We start from the raw sequence: 14,841 nt of genomic DNA, 5'->3' as shown, positions 1-14,841 counted from the left end.
GTATTTCCTCAGCGACCAGCACGGATCAGCTCCAGGCATGACGAAGCGGATATCGTCCTCTTTTGGAAGGCCAAACAAAGTAGTTTTGCTTTCACAACGAAGCACACAGCATCTCCACGACATGGCGGCGGCAACAACAATACTACAGCGAGAATAAAAGTTACGCCTCCTTTCTTTGCGTGAACATTTGGGCGGTGTTATGCAAATCTTCCCACATCGTGACGTGGACATGTGGGGACGTGTTAGAACGAGGCGTTTTAGGTAGGCGTGGCTGACTCAACTTTTATAAAGAATATCTCTTTGGATTTGAGACTTTAGTCTTTGCAACTTTACAGATCTTCTTTATGCACCAAGAGCTTGTAACACTCCAAAGAGAAAGGAAAAATTGAAATCGCATCATATGACCCCTTTAAGATATTATACAAGATGTTTTACCAAGGACCGATTTCCCCCTCATTATCAGATGTTGAGTAAATATTTACCAGAAAGAGCAGATGAGCTTTCCATTGGTTTTACTGAAATGGTTCGATTTCCTTTAGCAATCAAAAAATTCACAAGAATGGTCTCCAGAACGCTGATGCCCATCAGAGTGAAGATGACAACACAATAAACCCCTAGGAAAGCCACCAGAAAATAATATTAATAATAAAATAGATGTATAGATGTACAGAGATGTATAAACAGAGATGTATAAAATTAATTAAAAATATATATTATCGATTTCATACAACAGAAAATTCTACATTTTTAAGCAAATGATGACACAATCAACTGTTAATTATTTCTCAGCCTTTTGTTTTATTTTGAAAGAGTACTAATACATTGAATGAGATAGTTGTTAGCACAAAATGTCAAATATTAAAAGAGGAGTGAGATGGTCCCTGCTGGGGTATAAGAAGCCCACCTGGATAAACATCTACAGAAATTATTTTTGATAGTTTTTCTTGATAATTACATATATTTTTAAATGTGTCATTCATGTTTTAAAAGTGTCATTCATGTAAAACACTAAATTAACTATTCAAATTATTATTATTATTATTACTACTACTTAGTTGAATAATTGAATAGCCGATAACAGACAAAGCAGAATCCAAGTAAAAGAGATTAAACTGAAAGGTTATGAAATTAATCTATGACTTAATTAATAGGCCCATATTTTAAGTGAAGATATGTCATCATAGCAACACTACGAATGCCATTTTAATGATTTTACACAATAACCTATAGGTTTTAATGAAAGGCGAAGATGTCTGAAATGTACATCTAATTCATTGAGATATTAAATAAAAAGTAATGCGTTTAAAAATAATAGTGACAACATACCACTTGGGGTTTCTATGGCCCATCTTACCCCGAGGCTCTAATTTTATTTGTTTAACTTCCAAATAAAAACTATAACTTTTACTCCACAAATCCAAAAACAAATAAACAGTGTCATAGATCATGATTTTCCAGATATGCAAAATTAGATCGATTAACCTCAAAACTGTTACGAGTGACTAAATCTCACAAACGTTGATATTCAGATGAAATGACAAAAAAAATTACAAATAGTGTAGCCATTTACAGAAAAGTGCTGAGATGAAATTTTGTGCCATCAATGGTCAAGAGAAAAAAAATGATCTTACTGTTCAAGATAATGAGTACAGCAGATAAACTCTCACCAATCAGGGGGATATCACTGGCAGTAGAGGGCAGCATGTCTTGGAGAAGCAGCAGTAACACAGAAATAGACAGAAGCAGAGTTACTTTAAAACCCAGCTTCTCTCCTCCAGCTGAATCCATGAAGAAGGAGGCCAAATCCAGAATAAGGAAGTAAAATACTGGCATTAGGAAGTTAATGACATACAGTAGAGGTCTCCTCTTCACGGTGATCTGCAAGTAAGAACAGAAACCTCTATAAATACTTGGTCAGAGCAGATTTTGACAGTGGTCACAATGTCTGATCCCAGTATCTCAGCTGTAAGGTTGTGCATCGAATGTGTAATTACCGAAAAGCTTGTTTTCTCTGTAAGTGGTTTTCATATTTAGCGAATAGCCATTGGATGAACACAAAATTACACTGAGACAACAACAACTACTCAGTGAAGGGAATTCTGAACTGAAAGCTACACTGTACAGTACTTTTTATGGAAATAATACACTTTAAATGAATCTACTTAGGTGTGAAATGAATGCAATGTTTTCTGACAATAAACTGCATGTTATTTGCCTTACACTTTCATGATATTATCAGAGACTTACAAGTGAAGTGCACAAATCACATTAATGGCAGGACTTTCATAACTATACATTAGGGCTGTGCAATATATCGAAATATCGCAAATGTACATATCACAATATGCATTTCGCTACGGCTTGCAATATTTGGGGCCATGCACAAAAGACAAAGAGAAAATCACTCACTGCTCTTACCTAAATTACTTTTGTAGCTTAAATAAGAACCAGTGCATATTGAATTCATAGAGTAAAGACTAAGCAGTGTTGTATTTTTCCTTTTTATTATTCAGTTCCTAAACTCATGTTAAAATGATTACACTAATGTTAAAATGACATTTTTATGTAATGCTAGAGTAAAACACTACCGTTCACTTTCAGAAGTTGTTGTAGGGGTGCTTTCTTCTCACAAAAAGTGAAACATGTATGCTAGTTATATTAGAATCAGAATCAGAATGAGCTTTATTCACCACTTAAGTGTGCGCAAACACAAGGAATTTGTTGCTCTTGATACATACATACATACAAATAACCATATATATATGACACAAGATAGTTGTAGAAGTTCACAGAACTGACTCAGCAACAGCTGAGTAAAACTGTTTCATCTGAGCATGTGGCACTTTAAGCATTATCGTATCGTATATCGAATATCGCATTATTTAATGAGTTATCGCACATCGCATTTTTCTTCAATATCGCACAGCCCTACTATACATGGACGCTCCTGTCATCAAGTCAAATTCCTGGATGGATGTGATGTGGTGTGTTGTTATCTTTCTGCTCTGTACCTTATATATCAGCTGATCCTGTGGTTCTCCTAGAGTAGTGACATTGGCTTTAGACGTATTTATACTAAGGAGTTCCCACTCTCCTTGAGTCTGAAAGGCCTTCTTGGAGCTGAGGGTCAGGAATGAAGCGTCAGAGAACGGGCTGATTACGAGCTCCTTGCCTGAGATAGCATGAGACAAATGACCAATAGATATTACAATAACTTAATGTCAAAACTCTAGCAGGTGAAATAGGATCTTTAAAAGTCATGTTTGACAACATCAGGGTTGTGCAACAATATTTAGTCCAAACTGAAGATGTTTTTGATCTTTTGAATATTCCTCTTCCTGTCACTCCAATTTAAATGCAAATACCACATCTTGTGGGTGTGACTAATTCAATTTTCCTTTCATGAACTGAGTTCTTCAGTTTTAAATTTTGCCCAACTCTGATCGACATTGTTTTCTGAGTTTCAAATGTACTTGAATGGATCGGAGACTGAAGGGTAAAAGTGCAGCTTTGGACGTCGAAGGGAAACTGGTGCAGGTTCATCTTGCAGGCCGTGGTCACAGCAAAAGTGTTAGACGTCACAACAGCGCCTTGATTCTGCAACTGGACATACTGATTCTCCATTGTTGCGAACTCAGTCTTGATGCTAAATAGACAAAACAAAGCAAAAGTAAACTTTAAAGGGACAGTATACCCCAAAAATTTAAATTCATAATTTACTCATCCTAATGTCACTCAAAACTCATAAGACTTGGATTCATTTTCGAAACAAATTAATATATTTCCAATGAAACCACAGAGATTTCTGTCCCTCCACTGAAAGTCTATTCCACCAAAATTTTACGCTTCAAAAAGTTTATAAAGAAATTGTAAAAGAAATCCATATGAAGCGAGCAGTTCAGAGTCTTTTGAAAAAAACATGATCCCACAAAACAATCTGTGCAGAAATGTGCCGCTCAAACTGTTAAGATTAGACAAAAATTATCAGGGATTTTGTTAAAAGCAGACTAGCAGATCTTTCCAAATATTGTGATCTGCAGAGTAGTAGGTGCTACACACAGCCAGAGTTCATGAACACTGAATAGGCACTGCTGATGTGTAATTGCGGGCAGTTGTCAATATTTAGGGATTATTATGTCAGAAATCTTATTGCATCGTCTTCTTGTTAGAGTAAAATAACCTTTTTGGACTGGGACGTTTTTTTGAGTGTTTTCGTAATACAATAAACTATGTTAACACAAAAGACCAAGGAATTCCTCATGATATGACCCTTTTAAATTTCTACATTTTCTACCCAAGTTTCAACCCAAAATATCTACAAGTAATAATCCATAAAAGGTCAATATCACCATAGAGTGCCTTTCAACCCTCACAATACTCAAAAATTTTGGTTTTAATTTCCCATTCGCTTTATGTCATGTCATAAATAGTAGACACTCAAGTACTATAGAAACATATTAGCTGAGCTCCCACACATTTTTTAGATAATTATGGGCCATTATTCGAAGCATAAACCATAAGATATGTCCACCCTGTCATGGACATATATATAACTGTTAAATACATTTTCATTGCAAAATTAAGATGCAAATTATATTTTCTGAAAGGTATGATGTCCCTTTCCTAAAGAGGGTTATTTGTTTGCTTTCAAATTATAAATACATAAACGATTTTATGTAAAACATGTGTTTTTAAAGAAATGCATACAATTGGCACATGTATTTTTTCTTATTTGGAGAAAACTGTGATATTTGGATGCAGTTTTTTGTTTGCATGTTATTGCCCCCACACCTAGCTATTGAACACACTGGATTATATAGATATGATTGAATTATTATTTAAAATATTATTGTAAAATATCAAGATGACAGGGTGGACCACCACATGACGGGGTGGACACGTAAAGCAGAACACACAAAGCATGACAAAATATGACAATGAAACGTTTATTCAACTTCGAAAAACTACAAATGAATGCTGTGTCCACCGTCATGTGTATGTCCACTCTATCGAGTCTAAGTGGCCGACAGGGTGGACATTTTGAGCTTCAATTAGCATATTAGCTTACAACAAACTGTGACTAGCTAAATAGTTAGTCTGGTTGTTGAAGAGAATTTGGTATATTTAAACTTACATATTTTGAGAATACTGTATTCTAATCACTTCTGGCATATTTTATGGCGACAGGGTGGACATGTTAAGCTTTGACAAAGCAAGTAAGCAAACTCATACAAAGAAAATTTGTCAACTGAAAAGTCACCAACTTACTCACCTCAACCGTTGAAATTCCCGCCACTGAAGAGACAAAAAAATCTCTTGTTCTGATGTCACTAAAGGGGATGGCCTTTTCTTAAAGGGGCGGATTCCCCAATATGAGAGGGTGGACAACCATTCAAGGACAAACTCTTCTTTTTTTATTAAATAAAAATATTGTTTTTATTACCAAATGATCAATACACTCAAATCGAATAATCTCTTATTTAACAAAATATTAATAGGACAGTTTTTTATATTTTTTATTTTATGATTTGACTATATTCTACTCTCATTCAAATTTAATGAGCAGTGCATGGGACATAGCAAAATAGCACGCATTCTCTTACACAAAACTAAAAAAGAAATCTAGAAAATGTATCTAAAGAGCCAAGTAATGTTTTCTTATTCATATAAAAACCTAGCCTAATATAACACACCCTTTCATAGTCATTTTATGTTATCATGGCAAATGAGTTATTTATGTACAGGACCCCAAAAGGCACCCTACAGTGATATTGAACCAAAAAGCCATTTTCCGACCTTTCAGTGATGCTAATGTCTGGAGTCCAAACCATGTCCTTTTTAACTGAACATAAAGTGATTCCACAGAAGTCATCTGGGTTCCATACTGTGAACTCATTGACCCAACCCTGCAAAGTTATGAGGATTATGTTAACAGTGATTATAGTGGTCAACCGATTTGGTTGATCCTCCTTAGAATCATAAACTTTTTCAGAAATAATATATACAAACTTATTCTTTTTACACTTTGTTTTTATTTTCAATAGGGTTCCATTTGACTTGTATAGTGACATATTATATAGTATATTAAATTAGACATTTCAGTGTGTTCCTTAATAAGTCAAGAAATTATTTTATTTCCAGATAAAACTTCTGATTGTACAAGTTTTCGAACTTGAGTAAAGTCGTGTGCAAAAAGGTTTTGAAAACACTTACATGCAAAATTGTGACTTGTGTTGAGAGGCTCTGGGCTTTTTCATTCTGTGGAAAGAAATATGATATAAGTGTTGAGAGATGATACTACAGTAGCCTACAACTGCTTGCCATCCTATGTCATGGCATTCAGTTAAATCATGCTGGATTTACCACTTCTGTGATGGAGGTCACAAAGAGGTCTAGAAAAAGAAAAGTAGGGGTTTTCCATTTAAACACGGGCCGCAGGGACGTCATCTGAATGTCATCATTGCCCAAGCCGAGATGTTCGAGAAGTGCCTTGTAACTGCAGTTTCCAGCAGCAGACGCCGACCCTGCACAGAACACACTCCATTTTGAATCTCACAGTTACAGTCAAGAGAATATCACGTTTCAACATTCATTCTTCTGTAAATGTACTTCTCAACTAGTGCGTCCGTTCTGATAAGAACAATGCCAAAAGCAAACTCCACAATGCAACTATCCATATAACTGTTTGTAGTTACCCTTATGAAAAAGTAGTAAACTTTAGCATACTTCTAAAAAGAGTAATGTAATTAACTGCGAGATGAATGTAAATGTCTTTGCACACTTAGAAATGCATGTTAATTCAAATTAAATGAAATGTATATTAAATGTAGTTAGCTGAATTTTATAGTGTTTTTTGACCCACTTAAGTAGGACTTAAGTACATCTTTATTATATTAAAATTAGAATTACATCTATTGTCAGTAACGCTTTATTTTAAGGTGTCCTTGTTACATGTACTTACTATTATAATAACAATAAATTATGCATAATTACATGCAAGTAAACCTAAACCAAATCGTAATCCTAACCATAACCATATAGTAAATACATTTAATTAATATAACTCGATGTATATTTACACTGTAACACTTAAAATAAAGTGTAACCTCTATTGTCTTTGAAATATAGTTAAAGTGAACTGCTGAATGTACTGACAAGCATTTATCATAAACTAAAATAAGTTTATTAATTAATATTTATTAATGTACATATCTATTGAAACTTGTATGTCATGTATTTAAACATATAATTACACATTTATAATGATGAATTTGCAATTTAGCACATTTAAAATATATGAACTTTAAATGTTTTATTTAATAACACAACAGTTAAATGATAATCAAGTATTTTTACATGTGCTTTAGTATGTTAGTCAACACATCAAAATAAGTGTACAGTAAAGCATGACAAACGATTATTAAAACAATGATTTAATGACTTAAATGTAAAACTTTTAATTTGACATAAAACGTTTAGAAGGTTTACGTTTTAAAAGTGTAATTAAGTATGTGAAAAGTGCACTTAAGTGCCCTTTTATTTCATTGTATTATCTGAAAGCAGATTTTTATTTTATTTTTTAAATATACTCTTAAGAGTGGAAGTACACAAGTGCAAATGCACATTAAATACAATTAAGCACTTCTTTCACAAGCATAGATAGTACAAAAATATACATATCAAATTTTAAATACAGTATTTTGGTGCAAATTCATCTGTCACTATGTAGAAGATAGAAATCAAATTTTTCAGTGTGGAAAACTTGCGTGACTTGCTTCGAAACTAGGAGCAAAACTACACAAGGTAAGGGAAAATATGACACAAACAACACACATCAACAGACATTACAGCTGGACATTTAAAACAGACTTACCGACTGAGGCAAGATAAAATATTAGCCACCCTAGATGCATAGCAAACAGTCAAGAGATTGGGTACTGAAGAGATGACTGTCATTTGGTCACATTTATATATATATACTGTCAATGAGATCCATGTCCAACCTCCTCTTTTGTTCTTAGTTTTACCACGAGTGAAAAAACTATACAAATAGCTGATGTCATTCCTATATGTCATTAACATACACACTTTGTCTGCTGTGCTGTTTGCCATTTTGTTTATGTCTGTCTCATGGCTGATAGAAAAGTTAGTGTTAGTGGTTAGTGAAATGGCTATGTAACTTTTCCTGTGTTCAAAATTTGCAAAATGTATATAATGAGCGAGTACATCATGAATTCATCTTCCAAACCGCGTTTTGTCTTATTCCGAATAACTACGGTGCACTTATAATCAGTGTTGGGGGTAACGCATTACAAGTAACGCGAGTTACGTAATCAGATTACTTTTTTCAAGTAACTAGTAAAGTAACGCATTACTTTTTAATTTACAAGAGAATATCTGAGTTACTTTTTCAAATAAGTTACTTTTTTTTCCAATTTATTGATTGACAGCTCTGGTGTTGCCATGGTGACAGAAATCAGAAGATGTTACTGTAGTTCTAAAATAAATATGAATATGCATTAATTCATCTCACCCACCAAAAAAAAAAACAAAAACACAGATTCAGTATTCCTCAAAATGAATAAAAATAATGCAACTCAGAATATGACGCAAACCTGCAGTAATTAAATGTTAAACAACACAAATATGCTTTATGTATTTATTCCCATTCTATTAACCAATGTCTTTGCTTCTGACCTTAGAGAAGTAGCTCCGGTTGGAATGTTCTTCCGCGGGATGTGTGCAGTTCTGTTTATTAACCGCTAGAGCGCCAAAAGTTACATAATGCTGCTTTAATCAGATTGTGCTGGTTGCATAATTAACTTTATATAGTTATGTTGTCAGATTATTCATTAATAAATGCATATAAAATGACCACAATTTCTGTAATTAGTCAGTAACACTATAAAGCTGTATCATTAGCCTGATACATTAACTCCTAAGGCCTCAAAATGATTGACATGATCAAAATGTTGCTGTTTTCTATTACATGTACACGCTTAAAAATAAAGGTGCTTCACGATGCCATAGAAGAACCTTTTTGTCTAAATGGTTCCATAAAGAACCTTTAACATCTGAAGAACCTTTCTGTTTCACAAAAGGTTCTTTGGGGACGAAAGAAGGTTCTTCAGATTATAAAAAGGTAAGAAAGAGATGGTTCTTTAAAGAACCTTTGACTGAATGGTTCTTTGTGGAACTAAAAATGGTTCTTCTATGGCATCGCTTGAAGAACCCTTTGAAGCACCTTTATTTTTAAGAGTGTAGGCTACTGTATGTCATGGTTCACGTGCCTTTTTGCTGTGAAATCTTTAATAAACAACAAAATAACTTTTACATTTTTAGTTATAGTTGATATGAGATGGACTGAAGCAACTTAGCTTTACTTTGAAAATCATGTTAAAGTTAAACAACAGATTTTTTTTTTTGAACAAGATGTCAGTAAGCCCTTTTGTTTAGAACAAATATCTCTTAAAAGTCACCCACAACATTAAGTGTTTGTAATGACATTCACTTCTATTCTAAATGCCTCACCATAACCTCAACTTTTGCTTCTCTAATTTCCTAATAATATTAAGGAATATTTAATAGTACCATTAACACTAATGGAAATCTCGGTTGTCACACCTGTAAAACAGTGTTATTATTATTGTTAACTAAAATTAAAAAAATAAAAATAAAAAAACATTTTCACTACTTGACATAAAAATAATAATTATTTTATTTCAACAAGTTGCCAAGGCAACATTTCTCATTTTAATTTAGTTTAAATTGATCTACTAAAATAACTAAAACTACATAAAATAAAACAAAAAACTATAACTATAGATATATTTTAATAATAATAATAATAATAACGAAAATCTCATTCAAAATCGTAACAAAAATATAAATACTACTATAAAAATGTTTTTGTTATTATTGCCTTAAGAAACAAAATACAAATGATTTTTAGTTTGTAATTTCTGTCGACATAGAAAACTAAAACGTATTTTAAAATCTAAACATCATGTGTCTTGTGAATCACTGACACGTGCTCATATATGCTCAATTTATTGTTCATTGAGTGTGTTCACCTGCAAACTGAGTATTATGAGTGTAAAGGTAACTCATCTTCTAATGTCTGATTTCTCTGAAAAACTGCAGATCATTACAATGAAAGATCAGTGTAAATAGGCTATAGTCTTCTTCTACCATAATTCATAGGCAGCTGTGTGCATGCATCAAGATCAATGTACACAACAGTAATTTAAATATCATATATCGCCAAATCAACACTGAACAGCAGTTGATGTAGGGGCTAATGCTTTATTGACTCAGTCTAGCTTTCCAAAAGCATATATATATATTAGAGCAAACAGCGCAAATAGGCAGGGTGCAAGTGTCCCAGACAGATGATTGCACTGGGGCTTCAAGACTAAACGAATTAAAAACTCTTCACCACCGTTACCGCACCTCAAGACATAATTTTAGAGGTAGTAACGAGGCTTGAGCCAATGATAACGCAGATATGAGAGTCAGAGAAAGAGAGAGAGAGAGAGAGAGAGAGAGAGAGCGCAATTTACCCGAGTCTGTTCGTCTCTTTTCGGCAGCAGCCCCTCTACTAATAGCAAAACTGCATCAAGAACAGCACCGTTATTACCTCTATAGCAACAAATGTAATTTCGTGGGAAAATGTAAAATAGTTGATCATTTTTATCCTAATATTTCTTATTTTTATTGGATGGTCATTGTGTTGTGCGTTTTGGTTCTTTTGCTGTTGTAGTATGGGATGATTTTAGACTCAATGCCGCACATTAATGTAATTCATAATTCTACAGACACCGATTGAAAGGCATTTGTTTCAGTGTAGCAACGCAAATTCGCGAATTTTACAAATCGTGTACACGTTAATGAATTGCAATAGGCCTTGTTCATTGATAGTTGTGTGTGCGAGAGAGTGAAATGCTGCAAACTGCGAAAATGAAGTCTCAAAATGCAAACGAACCGAACAAGATCGACTCGAACAAGACGTTGATAAATGCACGCTTGTGACCTGACCCACAAATGCACAGATTCCTTTTTGCATGAGCAAGTTAGGACGTATTAATGGAGTCTGTTCGTCTCTTTTCGGCAGCAGCCCCTCTACTAATAGCAAAACTGCATCAAGAACAGCACCGTTATTACCTCTATAGCAACAAATGTAATTTCGTGGGAAAATGTAAAATAGTTGATCATTTTTATCCTAATATTTCTTATTTTTATTGGATGGTCATTGTGTTGTGCGTTTTGGTTCTTTTGCTGTTGTAGTATGGGATGATTTTAGACTCAATGCCGCACATTAATGTAATTCATAATTCTACAGACACCGATTGAAAGGCATTTGTTTCAGTGTAGTAACGCAAATTCACGAATTTTTCAAATCGTGTACACATTAAATGAATTGCAATAGGCCTTGTTCATTGATAGTTGTGTGTGCGAGAGAGTGAAATGCTGCAAACTGCGAAAATGAAGTCTCAAAATGCAAACGAACCGAACAAGATCGACTCGAACAAGACGTTGATAAATGCACGCTTGTGACCTGACCCACAAATGCACAGATTCCTTTTTGCATGAGCAAGTTAGGACGTATTAATGCAGAACAGAACATTTTTATTCACAAACATGTCTGTATTTGTACAAATCGCTGCACAATCATTTAATCCCGAATTCCACAGACTCAAACAGGCATTTGTTTGTGGTTAGTAAGATACATGCATTAAATTGATGTAGTGCATGGATAATTGTGCGTGCATCCATTAATCATTTTGAGTCTAAAATCATCCCATACCTGTAGGCTGTTAGGACCTTTGAAATAACTGAAATCATTTGGCGAAGTGATATGGACATGTAATGCGGTCAAGAGCTGCCTGGAACTTCTTTAGTTGTGCGTGTTCATCAATCAGATTCAAGTTGGTATAAAAGTAATTAATTCAGTTACATTTTTAATTGATTGACAGTTCTCAGAAACCAATAGAAACCTAACAGGGAACGTATGCAGAAATGTAGTTTGTGGATTCACAAACATGATGGCACCAAGATTGCTGATAAACACCCCAAACCAGATGAAATGGATTGTTTTATTGAGTTATTACTTCCATCCAACACCAAACTTTGACCATTTGAAATGTTCGTCTAAGCTCTAGCTTTCCCATTCTCCACAGAATATTGTGACAGCACTGAACTGTAATGAATAACCATCATGAATCTTGGTAAACCAAGGTTGACATATAGTACTTCCAATATGGAGTACAGAAATAGAGCCAGAAACAAAACTCAAACCAAGATACCCTGAAAGCTTGTTAACTAGCTCAACAAAACATTCATCTAACCAGTAGAGAAGATAATATAAAATTAGCTGGGGGTTTTTTTCTGTCCAAACAATAGACATTTTATGGTGTTAGTAGTTTTGGCATAACTTGCACATGACACAGTCTTAAAGGTTTTGTATTAAAAGCAACTTAAAGGAATAGTTCACCTAAAAATGAACATCCAGTCATCATTTTCTCACCCTCATGTTATTCCAAAACTCTATGACTTTCTTTTTTTTTTTTCAGTGGAAAAAAGATTTTTGAATAATGTTGGTAATCTTTGAAGAATGTTGGTAACCAAATCGCTTCGGTTCCCATTCACCTCCACTGTATGAATAAAAATACAAGTCAATGGGAACAGAAAATATTTGGTTGCCAACATTCTTGGAACAACGTGAGGCTGAGTAAATGATGACCGAACTTTCATTGTTGGCTGAACTATCTCATTAATACCCTGAGATCCATGCATTTTATCAGCACAGTTTTAGAAATCCTCCTTTAATACACATCAGTCGGCAGTTTGAAATCCTTGAAGCAATAAAAGGAGATGTCCCCATGATCCACCACTGCAAAAGTGACTGGGACGTCTCCGCTTTGGAAGGACAGCTGCTTCATGGCATTCAGATCAGGCACTGGACCGTCAAAACTGTCAATGTACAAAGACAGAAATAAGTTGGATTGATCAGATCAGGACTTTTACAGACATTACGGATTTCTTGTCACTTGATACAGATCCTGAGCATGTACGATTTTATCAGGAGCCAGATATATGCAAGCTCATACATTTCTATTTACATGCCATAGAAAATGTAAAAAAGAAAAGAAAAGTGCATCACTTAATCAGACAGCTGCAAAAACATAACTGATCTTCCAGTATGATCCAGCCACTGTACAACTAAGGCAAAATGACAAAACCAACACAGCAGGTAATAAGTCAGCAGACTCATTTCAGTGTATTGAGGCAGTGTGTTTACCTGCAGACACACATGCGGGTGTAAGGCTTTCCAGGGAGGCTCTTTTTAAACTCTGCCACCGTGTCCGGTTGGTAAACATCAAAACTAATCTTCCACTGGTCTGACGGGGACAAGCTGAGAAAACAGATTGTTTAAAAAAGCAGTTCGGTCATCTCAAACCCTTATTTGACTTCAATTTTGAGACAAAGGGCAAAGCTACCAGGTTACTCTGCTTCAGTACATGACTTATTATGAGGTTGCACAAAAGCTCATTTAGCAAAGGATAGTAAAGGTGGGCTATACTCACCTGGAAACCCCCTCAGACCAGCTCGAAGACTTGATAATGCTGATCTGGTCCAGCAGTTCACCTGCACCAGAACAGGACAAAAATATGAATGTCACATGGAAGACAAAAATGCCATTTTCCATGAACAGTTCAAAAGGTGCCCAATTAACTTAAGCGCAAAAACTATGTCCTTCGGAGATACTTTTTTTTTTTTTTTTTTTTTAAAGAATACAAACCTATTTTAATTATTACAAATTATTAACGCATATCCTTTTATTTACATATTATAAAATAATCAAACTGAAAATAACCTTTTAAATACAACTAACAATAAAAAAAATTGTTAAAGTTACTTAATGAGTATTAATTAGGTATCATGTACTTACAATGAACCATTAATATTAATCTTAATTTCTATACAAATACATTTTTAACATTTAAATTGCATAAATTACTATTACTCAATATACTGTAAACAAACATGAATTAATTCTATTATTATTATACAGTATTATTATTATTGATATTATATTTATTTATTTAGTATTTTTGTTACCATTGCTGTTATTGTTAGCTAAAACTACAACTATTAAAATTAGTCTAAATAAAATAAATGTAAAAAATAAATAAATACTCTTAAACTAAAATTAGAAATGCTTTTAAATTTGACTTAAAGGGATAGTTCACCCAAAAATGAAAATTCTGTCATTAATTACTCACCCTCGTGTCGATCTAAACCTGTACCCTCATGTCGTTCCAAACCTGTAAGACCTCCGTTCATCTTCAGAACACAAATTAAGATATTTTTGATGAATTACGAGAGCTCTCTGACCCTCCCATAGACAGCATTAAAATAATCCATGTGACATCAGTGGTTCAACCGTAATTTTACGAAGCTACGAAAATACTTTTTGTGTCCAAAGAAAACAAAAATAATGACTTTATTCAACAATTCATATCCTCCGTGTCACCCTGGACAACGTAGAAAACGTATCTGCGTGAAGCAGCTGACACAGAATAGCATACGCTGTTTACGTTCAGTGGATACTCTCCGAAATGGCCCCAGGGTGACGCGGAGGAGACGAATGGTTGAATAAAGTCGTTATTTTTGTTTTCTTTGCATACAAAAAGTATTCTCGTAGCTTCGTAAAATTACGGTTGAACCCCTAATGTCACATGGATTATTTTACTGATCTACTTTGTACATTTCTGGACCTTGATCGTGGTAATTACATTGCTGTCTATGGGAGGGTCAGAGAGCTCTCAGAATGCATCA

The 14,841-nt window shown here is 34.2% G+C and overlaps 2 protein-coding genes across 2 annotated transcripts in view; both read right to left on the bottom strand.

The window, feature by feature from the left end:
• The window catches only part of LOC107666079 (5-hydroxytryptamine receptor 3A), a 10,011-nt gene extending 2,098 nt beyond the window's left edge, over nt 1-7,913 (bottom strand). The window contains exons 1-8 of the mRNA XM_016457188.1: nt 7,874-7,913; nt 6,364-6,524; nt 6,214-6,258; nt 5,797-5,906; nt 3,474-3,646; nt 3,012-3,172; nt 1,668-1,878; nt 483-614 (exon numbers count right to left, since the gene is read on the bottom strand). Of these exons, the coding sequence (XP_016312674.1) occupies nt 483-614; nt 1,668-1,878; nt 3,012-3,172; nt 3,474-3,646; nt 5,797-5,906; nt 6,214-6,258; nt 6,364-6,524; nt 7,874-7,913 (1,033 nt within the window). The remainder of the gene's footprint in view (nt 1-482; nt 615-1,667; nt 1,879-3,011; nt 3,173-3,473; nt 3,647-5,796; nt 5,907-6,213; nt 6,259-6,363; nt 6,525-7,873) is intronic.
• Nucleotides 7,914-12,577: 4,664 nt separating this feature from the next.
• The window catches only part of tsen54 (TSEN54 tRNA splicing endonuclease subunit), a 9,679-nt gene continuing 7,415 nt past the window's right edge, over nt 12,578-14,841 (bottom strand). The window contains exons 6-8 of the mRNA XM_016457122.1: nt 13,587-13,647; nt 13,301-13,414; nt 12,578-12,972 (exon numbers count right to left, since the gene is read on the bottom strand). Coding sequence (XP_016312608.1) covers nt 12,825-12,972; nt 13,301-13,414; nt 13,587-13,647 — 323 coding nt within the window. The 3' untranslated portion in view covers nt 12,578-12,824. The remainder of the gene's footprint in view (nt 12,973-13,300; nt 13,415-13,586; nt 13,648-14,841) is intronic.

Source organism: Sinocyclocheilus anshuiensis, unplaced genomic scaffold (assembly GCF_001515605.1).
Source record: "Sinocyclocheilus anshuiensis isolate Anshui unplaced genomic scaffold, SAMN03320099.WGS_v1.1 scaffold229, whole genome shotgun sequence".
In the NCBI taxonomy this organism is placed as follows: Eukaryota; Metazoa; Chordata; class Actinopteri; order Cypriniformes; family Cyprinidae; genus Sinocyclocheilus; species Sinocyclocheilus anshuiensis.
Note: the sequence above shows the minus strand (reverse complement) of the source record. Positions and strands in the feature narration are given on the sequence as shown.